The 13749-nt window shown below is 62.4% G+C and overlaps 3 protein-coding genes across 3 annotated transcripts; 1 reads left to right on the top strand and 2 right to left on the bottom strand.

Annotated features, from left to right (window-relative positions):
• Positions 1 to 1253: 1253 nt before the first annotated feature.
• RAB24 (RAB24, member RAS oncogene family) lies at positions 1254 to 3382 on the bottom strand. Its single transcript, XM_062188637.1, has 8 exons — positions 2888 to 3382; positions 2738 to 2806; positions 2480 to 2558; positions 2302 to 2369; positions 2113 to 2212; positions 1878 to 1928; positions 1712 to 1774; positions 1254 to 1609 (listed from the first exon to the last, which is right to left on the bottom strand). The coding sequence occupies exons 1-8, from the start codon at positions 3002 to 3004 to the stop codon at positions 1545 to 1547; spliced, it is 612 nt and encodes a 203-aa protein (XP_062044621.1). The 5' UTR covers positions 3005 to 3382; the 3' UTR covers positions 1254 to 1544.
• Positions 3383 to 3505: 123 nt separating this feature from the next.
• On the top strand, positions 3506 to 6591 carry PRELID1 (PRELI domain containing 1). The gene is made up of 5 exons (XM_062188635.1): positions 3506 to 3740; positions 4278 to 4503; positions 5748 to 5861; positions 5947 to 6025; positions 6124 to 6591. Exons 1-5 carry the CDS (start codon positions 3649 to 3651, stop codon positions 6270 to 6272), a joined length of 660 nt encoding a protein of 219 aa, XP_062044619.1. The 5' UTR covers positions 3506 to 3648; the 3' UTR covers positions 6273 to 6591.
• MXD3 (MAX dimerization protein 3) lies at positions 4803 to 10515 on the bottom strand. The gene is made up of 6 exons (XM_062188636.1): positions 10356 to 10515; positions 9994 to 10096; positions 9520 to 9549; positions 9281 to 9395; positions 7328 to 7511; positions 4803 to 7248 (listed from the first exon to the last, which is right to left on the bottom strand). The coding sequence occupies exons 1-6, from the start codon at positions 10423 to 10425 to the stop codon at positions 7121 to 7123; spliced, it is 630 nt and encodes a 209-aa protein (XP_062044620.1). The 5' UTR covers positions 10426 to 10515; the 3' UTR covers positions 4803 to 7120.
• Between the last annotated feature and the right edge of the window lie 3234 nt (positions 10516 to 13749).

Genomic DNA, 13749 nt, shown 5'->3' with positions numbered 1-13749 from the left:
AATTACTGTAAAGTAAAGTTTAACTTTACTCTTATGGCCCTTGCCCTGTGTTTTGTTTTATTGTCTCTGGGGAGGTGTAGCCTGATAGGATGGAGGACTGGTCTGGGGTGAGAACAAAAGCCACCCCAGAGAGTTCCCCAGTGGGCAACACAGCAGAGCTGAGCCTCCCTCCAGGCCCTTGATGGGGGTAGTGTGGGTTTCCTCCCAGTGGCTATGGGCTACTTAAGTATCTGTCTTGTTGGGAGTGGTTGGTGTCAGTTTCAGTCCCCTTCCACAGGAAATCTCCATCACTGGTGAAGGAAGTGTATTTTGAGGAATTGGTTTTTTAAAAAGGAAGTAGAACCAAAGCACTTTTCAAATGAGTCAGACCTTGTTGGTCAAGTTTTACATTCTTAAGAGGCAGGTGTTGAGTACTGTACAAGGCTCAGTCCGAGCATAACGGCAGCAAAGCAGTGAGCTGGAAAGTGAGGCTCCTGGTGCAGGGCAACACCTCCCATACCCGAAAAGGCTTTTGGTTGAACAGGGAACGTTGGCCCTGGGTACCCTAACACATGAGCCTTCAGAGACACTTGGACCTTTAAGGCCTGATACCTTCGGGAGAACCCCGGGAGTCTGTCTGCTTCCTGCCTTTCCAGCAAGAAGCCGTCAGAGGAATATGGGAAGAGCATTTGGTACCAGAGTTCATTTTCCCTTAGGATGCTCAAGGTCCTGAGCTGGGGAGCAGCCCCCTCAGTTTACAGAGGAGGAGCTCAGGCTGAGAGTTTGGCTGCCTTTTCCAAGTTGCTAGATGGGATCCAAATCTGGATCCATGAGACTTTTCTGTCTTGCAGAACTGAATGAGTTCCCTTCCATTAAGCCACACTGTGGAATGTCTCTGGGAAGCTCAGGAGCTGAGCAACAGGCCTGACTCGCAGGCCCAGGCACGACAGACGCAGTCAGACCTACCAGGCCCCCTTATTACCTAAGCAGGGCTTGACCCTGCTGCACAGCCTGAGTGCTATCCTTGCCTTCCTCTGCACCTAGAAGGAACGGGGAGCTTTGCAGCGCCCCGACCCCAGCCTCTCACAGAAGAACAGCAAAGAGCCTCTTGTTTCTCCACGGGCTCCGCTGCAACCCGGGGCTGAGGTTCCTTGGTTTCCAAAGGAAAGTAAGAGATGGGAGGAGCCTTAGTGTAGAAGTGAGGCCAGGCTGGTGCTCTCAGAAAGAACTAGGTGTCTTGACACCTAGTCCACACAGCAGGGAAAGGGGCTGAGTGTGATTCACAGTGCACTGACTTTATTTACAGATCAGAAGCCACTTAAGTAATCTGCAGATACAAGTGTTGTCCAGGGCGGAAGCCTGGGGTCCAGATCAGTCCTTAGCCCTCCTCATGCCCACAGCCAGCCCAACACTGCCTCCGTTCCATGGGCCAGCACAGGCCGGTGCCACCTCTGCTGCCATGGGGACCTGGGGTAGCTCAGACATTGAACCACCCGAGCCCAGACAAAAGCTGGGTCCAGCCCCCTGGGGAATTCCATTATTCCCCAGGCCAGGTGAGTGGTGAGTCAGTGATGACAACAGCTGTAGAAGTAGGGGTTTGCCTTCTGGCCCAGATCCACGCCCTTGTCCTCTGTGAAAGAGAGGTGGCAGCTTAGCACCTAGCTCCGTGGACGGGGTCAGGCGGGGCTCAGCGGGACGCCCCGGCTGAGAGGCGGTCCAGGGGAGCACACACCTGTCATCACTTGGAAGGCAGCCACGCTGACGTAATCCTCTGCCACTTTCTGGAAGAGCTCGTCTGACAGGAAAAGGGGGGCCGGTGAGGGCCCAGAGGGCTCATCTACTCTATTGCCTGGGGTGCCCCTGCCCGTTCCTGCTGGAGGCCCCAGGACAGCACTCACCCACACTCTGGCCTGTCTTGCTAGACGTTTCGAAGAGCTGAGCTTTGATATCTGTAAAGAGAAGTGATGAAGCCTCACACCTGAGAATCCAGTAGACAAAGGGGGAGCCTAGCAGTTCAGAGTCTCCCAGACCCTACAGGTGCAAGGAAGCCAAGCAGGTACCTTGCCTGCAGCCCACCCAAGCAGCCGCTCCCCCGCCCGCATCCCACCCCCTCAGGGGCTGAGCAGCAGCTACTGTCTGCATAGTCCTGGACATCGTGGAAGTCCACGCGCCGCCGCCGCCGGTCCTCCTCCAGCAGGTCGCTCTTGGTGCCACACAGGTAGATCTGACAGCCCTGGAGCAGAAGCCAAGGTCAGGGTGGGCTCCACGGACCCACCGAGCTCCCACCCCCAGGCCCCGATCCAGCCAGGTGTGGCCACCCACCTCCTCCAGGCTACGCAGCTCCTTCACCCAGAACTTGGCTCGCTCAAAGCTGTTGCTGTCCGTAAGGTCTTGGCGTGAGGCATGCAGGAAAGGCGAGCGAGGGTCAGGGATTGTTCTCTGAGGCCCGCCGGGCACCCACACACACCTTGCTTGAAGAATAGGCCAGAACCCCTCTTACCATAGCAGACGATGGCAGCCTTGGCGCCCCGGTAGTAGATCCTGCTCATGGCCTCATAGCGTTCAGAGCCTGCTGTGTCCTGAAAAGCAGGGGAGGACTGAGCCCCGGCCTGGGTTACCAGGCTAGACTCCCCCGTGACTGCAAAACAAGCCCCAGCCTCCAGAAGAGGAAACCAGGGCCTGGGGCTGGGCAAGTGGCCTCGGGGGCCCAGGTCAGAGCCCCCCAGGACCTCGCGAACGGGGTGCCCAGGAAACTTACCCAAATCCCCAGAGTCACCGTCCGGTCTCCGACAGACATCACCTTGGCCACGAAGGCAGCCCCGATGGTCTGCAACGAGGGGCAGGCGGTCAGGTCGGTGGGAGCGTGCCGGGCCCTCCCCGCGCGGCCGCCCCGAGCTGGCGCACTCACGTTCTGATAGGGCCCCACCAAGAAGCGGTCGTGCACGTAGCGCTCCACCAGGCTCGTCTTGCCCACGTACTCCTTGCCCAGCATCACCACCTTGAGGTCCACGCGGGGCCCGCTCATGCTCCTGGGGCCGCCTCACCCACGGCGGGGTCCTGAGGCACACCCGACCTCCGCTCGGCCCCGAACCCCACACGCTAGCCCGGCGCACGAGGCCCCGCGTCAGGCCCGAGCTCGGCCCCCGTCCTCCCCGTCTGCCTCCGCTCTTCTGCCTGCCCCGAGCGCCGGGTATCTTCGGAGAGCCCTAGACCCCGGCCGGCCTGCGAGCGCGCGGGCCAGCGAACCTTGGCCGCGCCGCACGCCGCCGTCCCGCGCTCGCCCTCCGGGTCGCCCGCCCGCCGGCCGGCTGGGACTCCCGCTCGGGCTAGGCTTCCCAACCGAACCTGGGGTCGCCCCTGAACCCTGCTCTGACCCGCAGCGAGCGCCGCGACTCCGGAGGGAGGGGCGCTGGGCCGAGGGGGCGGAGCCGAGAGGTCACGTGGGCGTCGCCGGAAGTGGTGGACTGTGCCGCCGCGCCGGAAGTGGCGCGCGGCTGGCCAGCTCCTCATGGCGGCGGCGGGCAGCGGCTTGGGCGCGGCGCGGAGGTGACTGACCTGAGCTGCGAGCCTGGCGGGCGTGCGCCGAGCCCCGGCCCGGCCTCCGCGTGCCCCCGGGCTCCGCACGCCTGATGCTGTGCGGACGCTGAGTCCGCCCCGGCCGGACTCACGATGGTGAAGTATTTCCTGGGCCAGAGCGTGCTCCGAAGTTCCTGGGACCAAGTATTCGCTGCCTTTTGGCAGCGATACCCGAATCCCTATAGGTACGTGACTCTGGGAAAAGCAACCCCCGTCACCATCTCCGCCCTGTCGAGATCGAAGTGCGGGCGACCCCCCCCCCCCCAAGTCATGGGGCTAAGGGGGACAGCGGATCGAGGCCGACGTAGGGCTTTCCGGAATCGTGACCGCCTTAAGGGCAGCAGGCCTTATCTAGGAAGTGGCCGGGCCGGACCCGGAAGGCCCTGGGAGGTGGCTGGGCCTGGGCACTGGTTTGCCAAGGCCCTCTCTGTGGACGTTGGGACGGGAAGAGACAGCCGCACGGGCCTTGGGAGGGATCTTTGGGCTGCAAGTCAGGCGCTTGCCCACGGGTCTGCCCGTGCAGGAAGACACGAGGCCCCGCCCTGCCGGGAAGCCAGGAATCCAGGTCAGCGAGGTAGGGCGGTGGTTGGAATTTGCCCTGGGATAGTCTGAGCCACAGCCCAGATCACTGGACTGGGCAGGGCGGCCCCAGGTGGGAACCCCAACGGGGAGCTTCCCTGGGGGCAGGTTCCCGAGGGTCACCTGCACTCTGACACCTGCAGCAAACATGTCTTGACTGAAGACATAGTCCACCGGGAGGTGACCCCTGACCGGAAGCTCCTGTCCCGTCGACTCCTGACCAAGACTAACAGGATGCCCCGCTGGGCAGAGCGACTGTTTCCTGCCAATGTTGCTCACTCGGTGTACATCCTGGAGGACTCTATAGTGGACCCACAGAATAAGACCATGACCACCTTCACCTGGAACATCAACCACGCCCGGCTGATGGTGAGACCTCCCTGGGTCCCCCACCCCCACCCCCCAAAGCACACTGCTCAGGAGCAGGTGGCTAGAGAGCCGAGGCAGATTCCTGAGGACTAGGTGGCCCGGAGCCTGCCCTGACTCAGCCGTGCCCTGGGGGAGAGGCACCTGTTTCAGGGAACTGCGGCAGGCCGCGGACGCAGCACCCAAGCGTCGGGCATGGCGCGCCTTTGGGTGGGGCCTGCAGGAGTGATGCTGAGGGCAGGCGTCCATCAGATGGCGGCCTTGCGTGCACCTCGGAGAGCGGCTGTGGCCCCTTGCTCCACTTTTTTTTTTTTTTTTCTTTCAAGATTTATTTTTTTGTTTATCTGAAAGGCAGAGTTCCATCTGCTAGTTCAGTCCCATCTGGCCGCAATGGCTGGGGCCAGGCCAGTCTGAAGCCAGGAGCCCAGAGCTGCTTCCAGGTCTCCCCTCCCAAATGCTTGGGCCATCTTCTGCTGCTTTCCCAGGCGCATTAGCAGGGAGCTGGATCGGAAGTGGAGCAGCCGGGACTCGAACTGGTGCTCCGATATGAAATGCCAGTGTCACAGGTGACTTAACCCACTGCGCCACAACGTCCCCACCCCTGCCCCACACCACTCCCACTCGCTCCAGGAGTGTCCTCCTCATCTGATGGGAGTGCTCCAGAGATTTTGGGAAACATCACCTGTGCTCTCTTGCCTGTGGCTTGAGAATCATTTTACAGTATCTCCACTGGCCAGTGCATGCCGGGAGGGCTCCTGCAGAGCTACTGCGGGCACCAAGCACAGCCCCTGTGTACGGCGCCCAGCACTGGTGCCCACATGCAGCGTGTGAGCGCCCTGAAAGCTTCGGAGAATCCCCCTCCCCAGCTTGTTTTCTCAGCTCGCTTACCCAGTCTGCAAAGCGGGAAGTGAGGGCCAGAGAGGGGTGGTGTCCCGCAGGGCCGCGGTGAGTGCGGCCGCACTGTGTCCCGCTTTCTGGGCTCCTGCCCGGTGACCACAGGGGCCCAGCTGGCAGGGGGGTGCTCTTTCCGAGGAGGCCACAGTTGGCGGGAGCCAGGCTACACACCCAGTACGCGTCGAGGCATAAAGGCTCCCGACATCCAGGGGTGTGGCCGCCTGGTCCCCCGACCCTGGCTGGGGATGCGCCACGGGGAGGAACCTCTTTTCACACCGGTACTTCTCAGACTGATGCTGGCGTTGGTAAAGTGAGAGACTCCGTGGTTGTGGTTGGTCTGACTCCCCACACAGATGGTGGAGGAGCGATGTGTTTACTGTGTGAACTCAGACAACAGCGGCTGGACTGAAATCCGCCGGGAAGCCTGGGTCTCCTCCAGCTTGTTTGGTGTCTCCAGAGCTGTTCAGGTGAGCAGTTGTCAGCGGGGCTGTGGGGCCCGGGGCCTCTGCCGTCTGAGCCGGCTTCTAGGATCCTCCCCTCGTCTCTTGCCAGGAATTTGGTCTTGCCCGCTTCAAAAGCAATGTGACCAAGACTATGAAGGGCTTTGAGTACATCTTGGCCAAGCTGCAAGGTGAGAGCTCGGGGCAACCCCCTAGGGAGCCTGGGCCGGGAGGCGGGGGCGGGGGGTCTGCCTGCTGTACCTGAAGCGGGCCCTGGCCTTCGCTGCAGGTGAGGCCCCTTCCAAGACGCTTGTTGAGACAGCCAAGGAAGCCACGGAGAAGGCCAAGGAGACGGCACTGGCAGCTACGGAGAAGGCCAAGGACCTGGCCAACAAGGCCGCCACCAAGAAGCAGCAGCAACAGCAGCAGTTCGTGTAGCCAGTCTGGCCCTGCTGGGACCCAGGCCCTCCCCAGCGCTGCCACTGCACCCCACACAGTGCGCTCAGCCCCCCGCCCGCCCCCCAGTGTACTTTATTATTAAAAATCCACTTCCAGCGCTCTCTGCTGTTTGGGGGTGGGTGTCAGCCACGTCCGAGCCCGGGCGGCTGCTGGCAGAGGTACAGGGATCAGTGGCGGGGAAACATGACAGACTGTAAGCTCCATGAGGGCAGGGCTCAGTTCTGTCCTCCAATGTGTCCCAGCCGCCCGGAACCATATCTGTGCGTAACAGGCACTCAATAAATATTTGTTGAATTCACTCCGCGCTAGCTCTGGAGTCAGAAAACGCTGGTTCGAACCTTGACTCTGCCGCATGCTGCTGGCCCCAGGCAAAGTGGGGACCCCACGGTGGTGCTGGCAGCGGCTGGGGTCTCTTCCCCCGTCCTCATCAGGCAAGACCAGGAGCAGAAGTTACAAAAGAGGCTTTTAATGCGAATACTGTGCAGGACACGCGGCGCAGAGGCCAGGGTGCCGTCTCCCGGGAGGAACGTGAGGGTTCAAGAGGCTTCCTGAGCCGAGTGCTACAAACCAGGCCTGGAAGGGGGGCGGGCAAGCAAGCCCCTTTCCCTGTAGAGGCTTGGGGAGATCCAGGCGCCTCCAACCCCAGGAGTCCGCCTGGCAGCCAGCAGCAGGGGCAGCTGAGCACCTGTTCCCATGTAAGGGTCCTTTTAGTCCGTGCCAACAGGTGACTCCAGACAGCCCTTAAGGCTCGGAGCGGCTTCTGTCCAGCAGCTCGAACCAGCATGCGCAGAAGGCGAGGGCCGAGGCCACCAGGGCAGAGCCTGGCGTCAGAGCCAGGCGCCGGCGCTGTATGAATAGCTGTGCTCCCGGCCCGTGCCGAAACCCCGCAGCAGATCCGCCTCGCCCCCGAACACCAGGCTCTCCACGTCCACGTCCACGTCCACGTCCAGCTCCTCTGCACAGGGAGGGGCCGGTCAGAAGGGCCCACGGTCACGCGCCAACGCGCCATGTGGCCCAGGGCCTCCGGCACTCACCTTGATCCGAGTCTGAGCGCTCCGAGGAGAGGCCCGACGAGTCCAGGCTGTGCGCGCGCAGCCGCTCCCGCTCGCCTGCGCCCGGCAGCCCGCGTAGCCGCTCCAGCTGCTGCCGCAGGCTCTGCTGCTGGCTGCGCAGCCGCTCCTTGAGCCGCCGGGCCCGCTGCTCCTGCTCCTCCAGCTTCTGCGGACCAGGAGGAGCAAGGGCGGGGTCAGCCGCCCGGGGCCTGCCCAACACGGCCTGCCAGATCTCCCCGTGCAAGAGGAGCTGGGAAGTCAGATTTTGTTCATGCGAATGGCCTTGGGAGTGCTGCCAGCTAATTTAAATTGTTAGAAAGCTGCAGACCGAACAAAGCTGCCAGTGTCCTCCCCTCCCAGGAACCCTGAGACTTTGGGCATCAGTCCCCAGGGGGTGGGGGGCACCCCTGCCAGCCGCGAAGCTCCAGGGGCTGCACAACCAAGAGACCTCCTGGGCAAAGCCCCAGGTGGGCAGCCATTCAACCAGAAGGGGAGAGTGGGCGCAGCGGCACCGGGGCAGGGCAGAGAAAAATGAGTGACAGCTGCCTGGGCAGAGCCGGGCAGAGCAGCAGCAAGGCGCAGATGCTGGGGAGAGCCCACTTCAGCTTTGTCTGTGCGGAGTGGCTAGAGGCGAGACAAAAACAGCAGCCAAGGGGCTTGTGTGGGGCCAGGCGTCTCACAGGAAGTAAAGATCATTCTAGGGCAAAATGGCAAACAGCCTGGGAGAGGCCAAGAAGGAGGCCGAGATAAAGTAGGCCAAGGAGCAGGTGATGGGGCTTCAAGGAGGCAGCAATTTCTAGGTCCTGCCCAGGGGCCAGGCAGCGTGTCAGCGGCACACGGTGTCCACCTGACAACCAGACCCGGCCCATGGGCCGGCCAGACTTGTTCTGCCACTGGGCAGGGGGTGACAGCGTGAGGGGCAGGGTGAATACATCCATGACCGTGATTTATCTGCTGGGCGGTGTCTCTGCCAAGGCCCTTGGTGCAGAGCAGGCACTCAGTAAATTTGCATTGAAGGAAAGAGGCCATGTCGGGGGCCTGAGCTTGGATTCCACAGCTGCCTCGCACCAGCCGTGTGACCTGGCCCTTGGCCCGGCTGTGCATCCAGCTCTTCCTTTGTCAAAAGGGCCAAGAGTGTTAGGCAAAGTCCTCCATGAGTATAGTTTCCAAAACCACTTCTAATCCCGAAATCCCTTGGGCTGCCTGAGCCAGCCTTTTGGCATACTCGCTCCTGTCCACCAGGGGGCGTGGGGCTCCACGGAGGCAGCGCGGGGACCTGCCAGGCAGGCTGGGGGGGGGGGGGGGCCTCTTCTGAGCCCTTTCCCTCTCCTGGAGTCTGCAACTGCCCCCCCCCCCAAGGTAGCATCATGTCAAACGGCCCAAAAGATGAGGCCCTGCAGGGTGGGGAAGGGGAGAGCCAGGGCTAACCTACAATGCAAGGGACCCTTTCGGATGACTCTCACCGAACCTTCTCAACGAGCCCCTCCCCGTCAAACAGGAGGAGAGGGGAGCCCAGATGGGCCTCAGAGCCGGGATCTCAGCGGTCACAGTTCTCCTAACAGCGATGAACATTTCCAGGCGAACTCGCTGAAGCCGCGGCACAACCCCTGCTTTTCTTCCCATTTAATAGATTTGGAAATTAAAAGCACAGAGGACCCAAGCCACACAGAGGGGCTTTTTCCTGGTAGCCACACTGCATCCTCCTAGCCCCTGCACACACGCGAAGGAGCCTACCCACTGCACCCCTGCACACATGCGGGCAAGCCGGCCCTCTGCACCCTGCCCACACACAGGTGAACCGGCCCTCTGCACCCTGCCCACACACGGGTGAGCTGGCCCGCTGCACCCCTGCACACACGCGAAGGAGCCTACCCACTGCATCCCTGCACACACGCGGGCGAGCTGGCCCGCTGCACGCACGGGGCAGCCCCTCACCTGGATGTGCATCCTGGCGCGGCGCAGCAGGCTCAGTGTGGTGTATCGGGCACAGTCGGCCCCCAGGGGCATCTGCTGCTTCAGCTGCTCCAGGCACCGCTTCAGTTGTGCTCTCCTGCAGGGGGAGGGGTCTGGAGGGCAGTGCCGGCCCCGCCTTGCAGGTCAGAGGCGGGGAGGGAAGGGAAGGTTGGGGACAGCGGCTCATGGGCCGGTGCGGTCGGGGCAGGGCTGGGACTCACCTGCGCTTCTCCAGTTCATTGTGCACAGACCTGTCAATGCCAGGGAGCCGGGTGAGGAGTGGTCGGCTACTTCCCACACCCTCGGTCCCAGGACCTGCCCCACCCCACCCCACCTCACAGCCTTCCCAACAGTGGGGCTGCAGGGAGAGGCATTCACACAGGAGGGAACAGCATGTGCGCAGGGGAGGAGAGAAAAGGAGGAAGCCAAGAGGGACAGAGTGGGGTGTGATGGGTGGGTCGCACCCAGGATGTTTTGCTCAGAGTTCCTGGCACATCCCAAGGTGATCAAAAACAGTCCTTGAAGGAATAAAAAGAGATGTGTGTTTGGGGAGTGGGGACTGTTGCAAGTGTCTGGATGCCTCCCCCTCGCAGGATACCTGGCCCAGAAGATGCAAGCCACAGGAGGAAGTGAGCAGAGGAGCCCAATGAGAGATGGCGCCCAGCACCACCACCCCCACTCCCCGCAGTCCTCACCGCCCGCTGTCCAGCGCTCCCGGCTGGGGGGGTCGCTTCTTCCTCCTGTGGATGGGCCCCGGACTGCGGTGCGGGCACAGGGACGCGTAGCCATGCTCGGCCTCTGCCAGAGAAAGCCCCCCTCCTCGTCAAGCGGGGCTGGACCCCTTGGCACGCGCGGTCGACGGGGGCTTTTGGCGCCAGGATCACTCCCCCGACCCCTCCCCGGCAGCCAGACCGCAAATTGCTCTAGAGTTGAGGACGGGGGTGCCCCGCGGCTGCTGCCCTGGAACTGTGTGCATCCTTCCAGCTGGAAGCCAAGTCCAGCCCGGGCCGGTGTCAGTGAGGTCACCGTCCCGGTCCGGTCACGGCTTCTTCCTCACCCCTTTCACGGCGCTCCAGGAACTCGGCCGCCTGCAGCAGGACCTGGATGTTGCTGGCCACCGGTTCCATAGTTGGAGACAGCGGGCGGCGGGCGGGTCTGGGCGGCTGGCAGGAGCTAGGGCTTCTCCACTTTTGTTACAATGTAACTGACACGGTGCAACAAACACAGGGCCTGGCCCCGCCTCCGGGACGCCCCGCCCCGGGGAATGCCCCGCCCTCGGCCCCGCCCCCTGGGCCAGCAAGTCCACCCTCCTGGAGCCCGCCCGCCCGGGGCTGCCTGGACTCTCGAGGGGAACATTCAGGCTCCAGGTCCAGCCTGGTCTGCGGGCAGGCCCCTGAGCCGGGGGTGCTGCGTCTCCGCCCAACGGCTCCGCGACGGCTTCTGCCATCTTTGGATCTCTGGTGTTGGTCCTGTGCCGGCGGTATGCGCTCCGCACACAGAAGCGCCCTTTGGGGGCCCGAGGTGCCCTGGAGACCCCGGGCCCCGCCGCCGCACGTGGGTGCCTTGGACGGGGCGGGGCGGACCAGGAGCCTCTCGCCCATTGGTCCATGGCCTCCCTGGGCGCCCTGTCGTCATCGTGGGGGCGGGGCCTGGGAGGCTCTGGGGCACCATTGGCTGGAACGAGGCCCCGCCCACGCCCGCCGCTGGCCCACCCTTTCGGGCGGGAAAAGAGGCAGGTTTCAAATTTGAAAACCCGGGCCGTGGGGGTGGGGCTGAGCGGGGAGCTGGGCTGCAGTGCGCAGCCGCCGGCGGAGGGGGCGCCGACCCGGCCCGCGGTCTGGCCGCCCGCCGCCCGCCGGCACCTGCGGGGCTTGGATCCCGCTGTGCGGAGCACGATCCGCGGGCGGAAAGGCCAGAGCCCCGTGGAGGGGCAGCGGGTGGCTCCCGTGCGGCACAGGGCGGGGCGCTGCTGCCCAGGTGTGCGGGCCTGGGGAGCCGGCGTGGGGCGCAGGACAGCCCGGGTCCAGGTCCTTAGGGGAAACTACAGCCCTCCTCCCGAAGGAATGGCGTTCAGGCTCCGCCAGGAGCCGCCGTCCCGGCCTGCGTCCCTGCCCGTCCACCTGTCCGCTCACTCGCACAGTCTTTGCCAGGGCTCACTGGACAAGAGGCACCGTGCTGGGCTAGGCCGGGCAGAGCTCGCCGCAGGCTGGAGGGCGGGACCAGCACAGCTGAACGGGAGTGAGCCAGAGGATGGATCTCTTGTGTCTCTATTTCTGCCTTCAAAGGAAGTGAAGATAAATAAATTCTTAAAAAAAAAAAAAAAAGTCCCGACTGAAGGCACGTGGGGTTGATTTAATCAGGGAAATTAGGCACCACGTCTCAGGAAATCAGTGAATAGTGTTATCTATGAAGAAGAAGAACAAATTCCAGACAAAGGACAGTATGTGCAAAGGCCCAGGGGCTGCAGAGAAGGTGGCCGTGTGGCTAGTAGCCAGCAAAGCGTGGTGTGGTGGACGCTGGTGGCTCCGGCAGGGCCAGGAGCAGGCTGATTGGTTCCCTGCACCGCCACCCACAACCGGTTTCCCCCAAAGAAAGGAACCACGAGGTATGTGAATGAATTTCCAGTTCTGTTCCACTAAAATCAGCACACACACACACACACACAGGGCAGGCACGAGCCCTCGAGTTACACACCTGGGACCCAGGTGGCCGGGCCTTGGAGCTGGGGTGATGGAGTGGGAGGGAAATCTGTAGCAGATGGACAGAGGTTGGGAGCAGGGTGTCCCTGAGGCTGTGCAGGTGTTGGGGGTGGGGCCCCCAGCTGGGTTAACTCCAAGTTCTTGGCGAGAGAGAAGAATCGACAGCCGAGAAGACAGACAGAAGTGCAGGAAGGTACATGTTCAGCCGTGATTGCAGGCGGCCTCTCTCTATGAGGAGAGTGTGGCGACTGCCCCTACCCAAGTTCAGGACAGCCCTTTATGGGGAGGTGGGCGGTGCCCTCATTGAATATACAAATGGCCAGGGTTTGGGTGGGGCTTCGGCACAAGGAGCTGCTAGGAAGGTGTGGCAGCTCCACGTGGAGCTGGGTGTGATCCTCCCCAGTGACTCAGGTGTGATGGGGGGTGAGGCTCATGTGCATGATGGATAGAGGTGCCAAGCCTGAAGCCATGTTGGAGCAACACAGAAGGGGGCAGGGCCTTAGCAGTGCAGGGCTACAGCAGGAAGGCTTGGGCCCCTGCACCTGCGTGGGAGACCAGGGAAGAAGCTCCTGGCTTTGGATTGGCCCAGCTCCAGCCATTGTGGCCATTTGGGGAATGAACCAGCAGATGGAAGACCTTTCTCTCTCCCTCTCTCTCACTCGCGCTCTCTCTCTCTCTCTGCCTCTGCCTCTCTGTAACTCTGCCTTTCAAATAAATAAATAAATAAAATTAAAAAAAAAAAAAAAAGTAAGGTGGGTGCCACACGTGACCCCACCGGGAGTCCAGACTCCATCCTAGGGGCCACAGGAGGATGTGAGTGAGCCAGGGAACAGTTTGCCCCGAGAGGTCGGCTTGAACTCAGGCCACAGGGAGATCGGAGCTATGGCCCTCAGAGGTGGGGGACGGGCTGCTGCCCCGAAGCCCTCAGTGCCCTCCTGAGAATTTGCTGGCACTAGTGCTAGCCAGGCTGGGACTGACATCTGCGCCCTGGTGCTCCTGCTCCCTCAGCAGTAAGAGGCCTTGGGAACTTCTGCCCTGAACCCTGCCCTAGGGACCTGGAGCCCTATGGGCCCCTCTGCCTGTGGCCGCCCCACCTGGGCCTGGCCTGCCTACAGTAACTGCGGCTGTGCTGCCGGTTGTCAGGGGCACCCAGCCTGCATCTCTGCCCCAGAGGCTCATGTGTGGGCAGCATCGATCCTCCAGGTGGCACTGTTGGGAGGTGGAGATGTTTGGCGGGTGTGTGTGTGTGCCGGGATGGATTAATGACAGCTCCTGGGAATAATGAGCCCCCCCACCTTCTTCTCTGCAGGTGAGAGGAGCTGGGGTGGAGCCCTGGGGCCTGGCTTGGACCCTGAGCTCACATGTTACTTCCTCCAGGAAGTTTCCAGCTCCCCTTTTTCTAGTACTTCCTCCCAAATATCAGCAGTGGTCCTGTGTCCCCCCCGCCCTGGCTCTGATGTCAGCGGCAGGGGACACCAGTCCAGAGCAAGGGGCTTGACGGAGGCACTGAGGGCCTGGGCTCTCCACTGGCCGGGGTGGGGGGGAGCAGCCAGCTACCCACAGGCAGCCAGGGCAGTGTAGCAGAAGGATCAAGGGTCAGGGGTCTCGCTGGCCCCTCACCCGGACTCTCCATGAAGCATGAACAAGGCCCTGAGACCAGAAGAGGCTAGACAGAGCCGCAGGATAGCGGACAGTGTCAGTGGTGGTGGTAGGGCAGCTGCCGGCTGTGGGGCAGCCTGGCCTGTTGCACAG

This window comes from Lepus europaeus, chromosome 4 (assembly GCF_033115175.1).
Source record: "Lepus europaeus isolate LE1 chromosome 4, mLepTim1.pri, whole genome shotgun sequence".
Taxonomy (NCBI): domain Eukaryota; kingdom Metazoa; phylum Chordata; class Mammalia; order Lagomorpha; family Leporidae; genus Lepus; species Lepus europaeus.
This window is presented reverse-complemented; position numbering and strand designations above follow the sequence as displayed.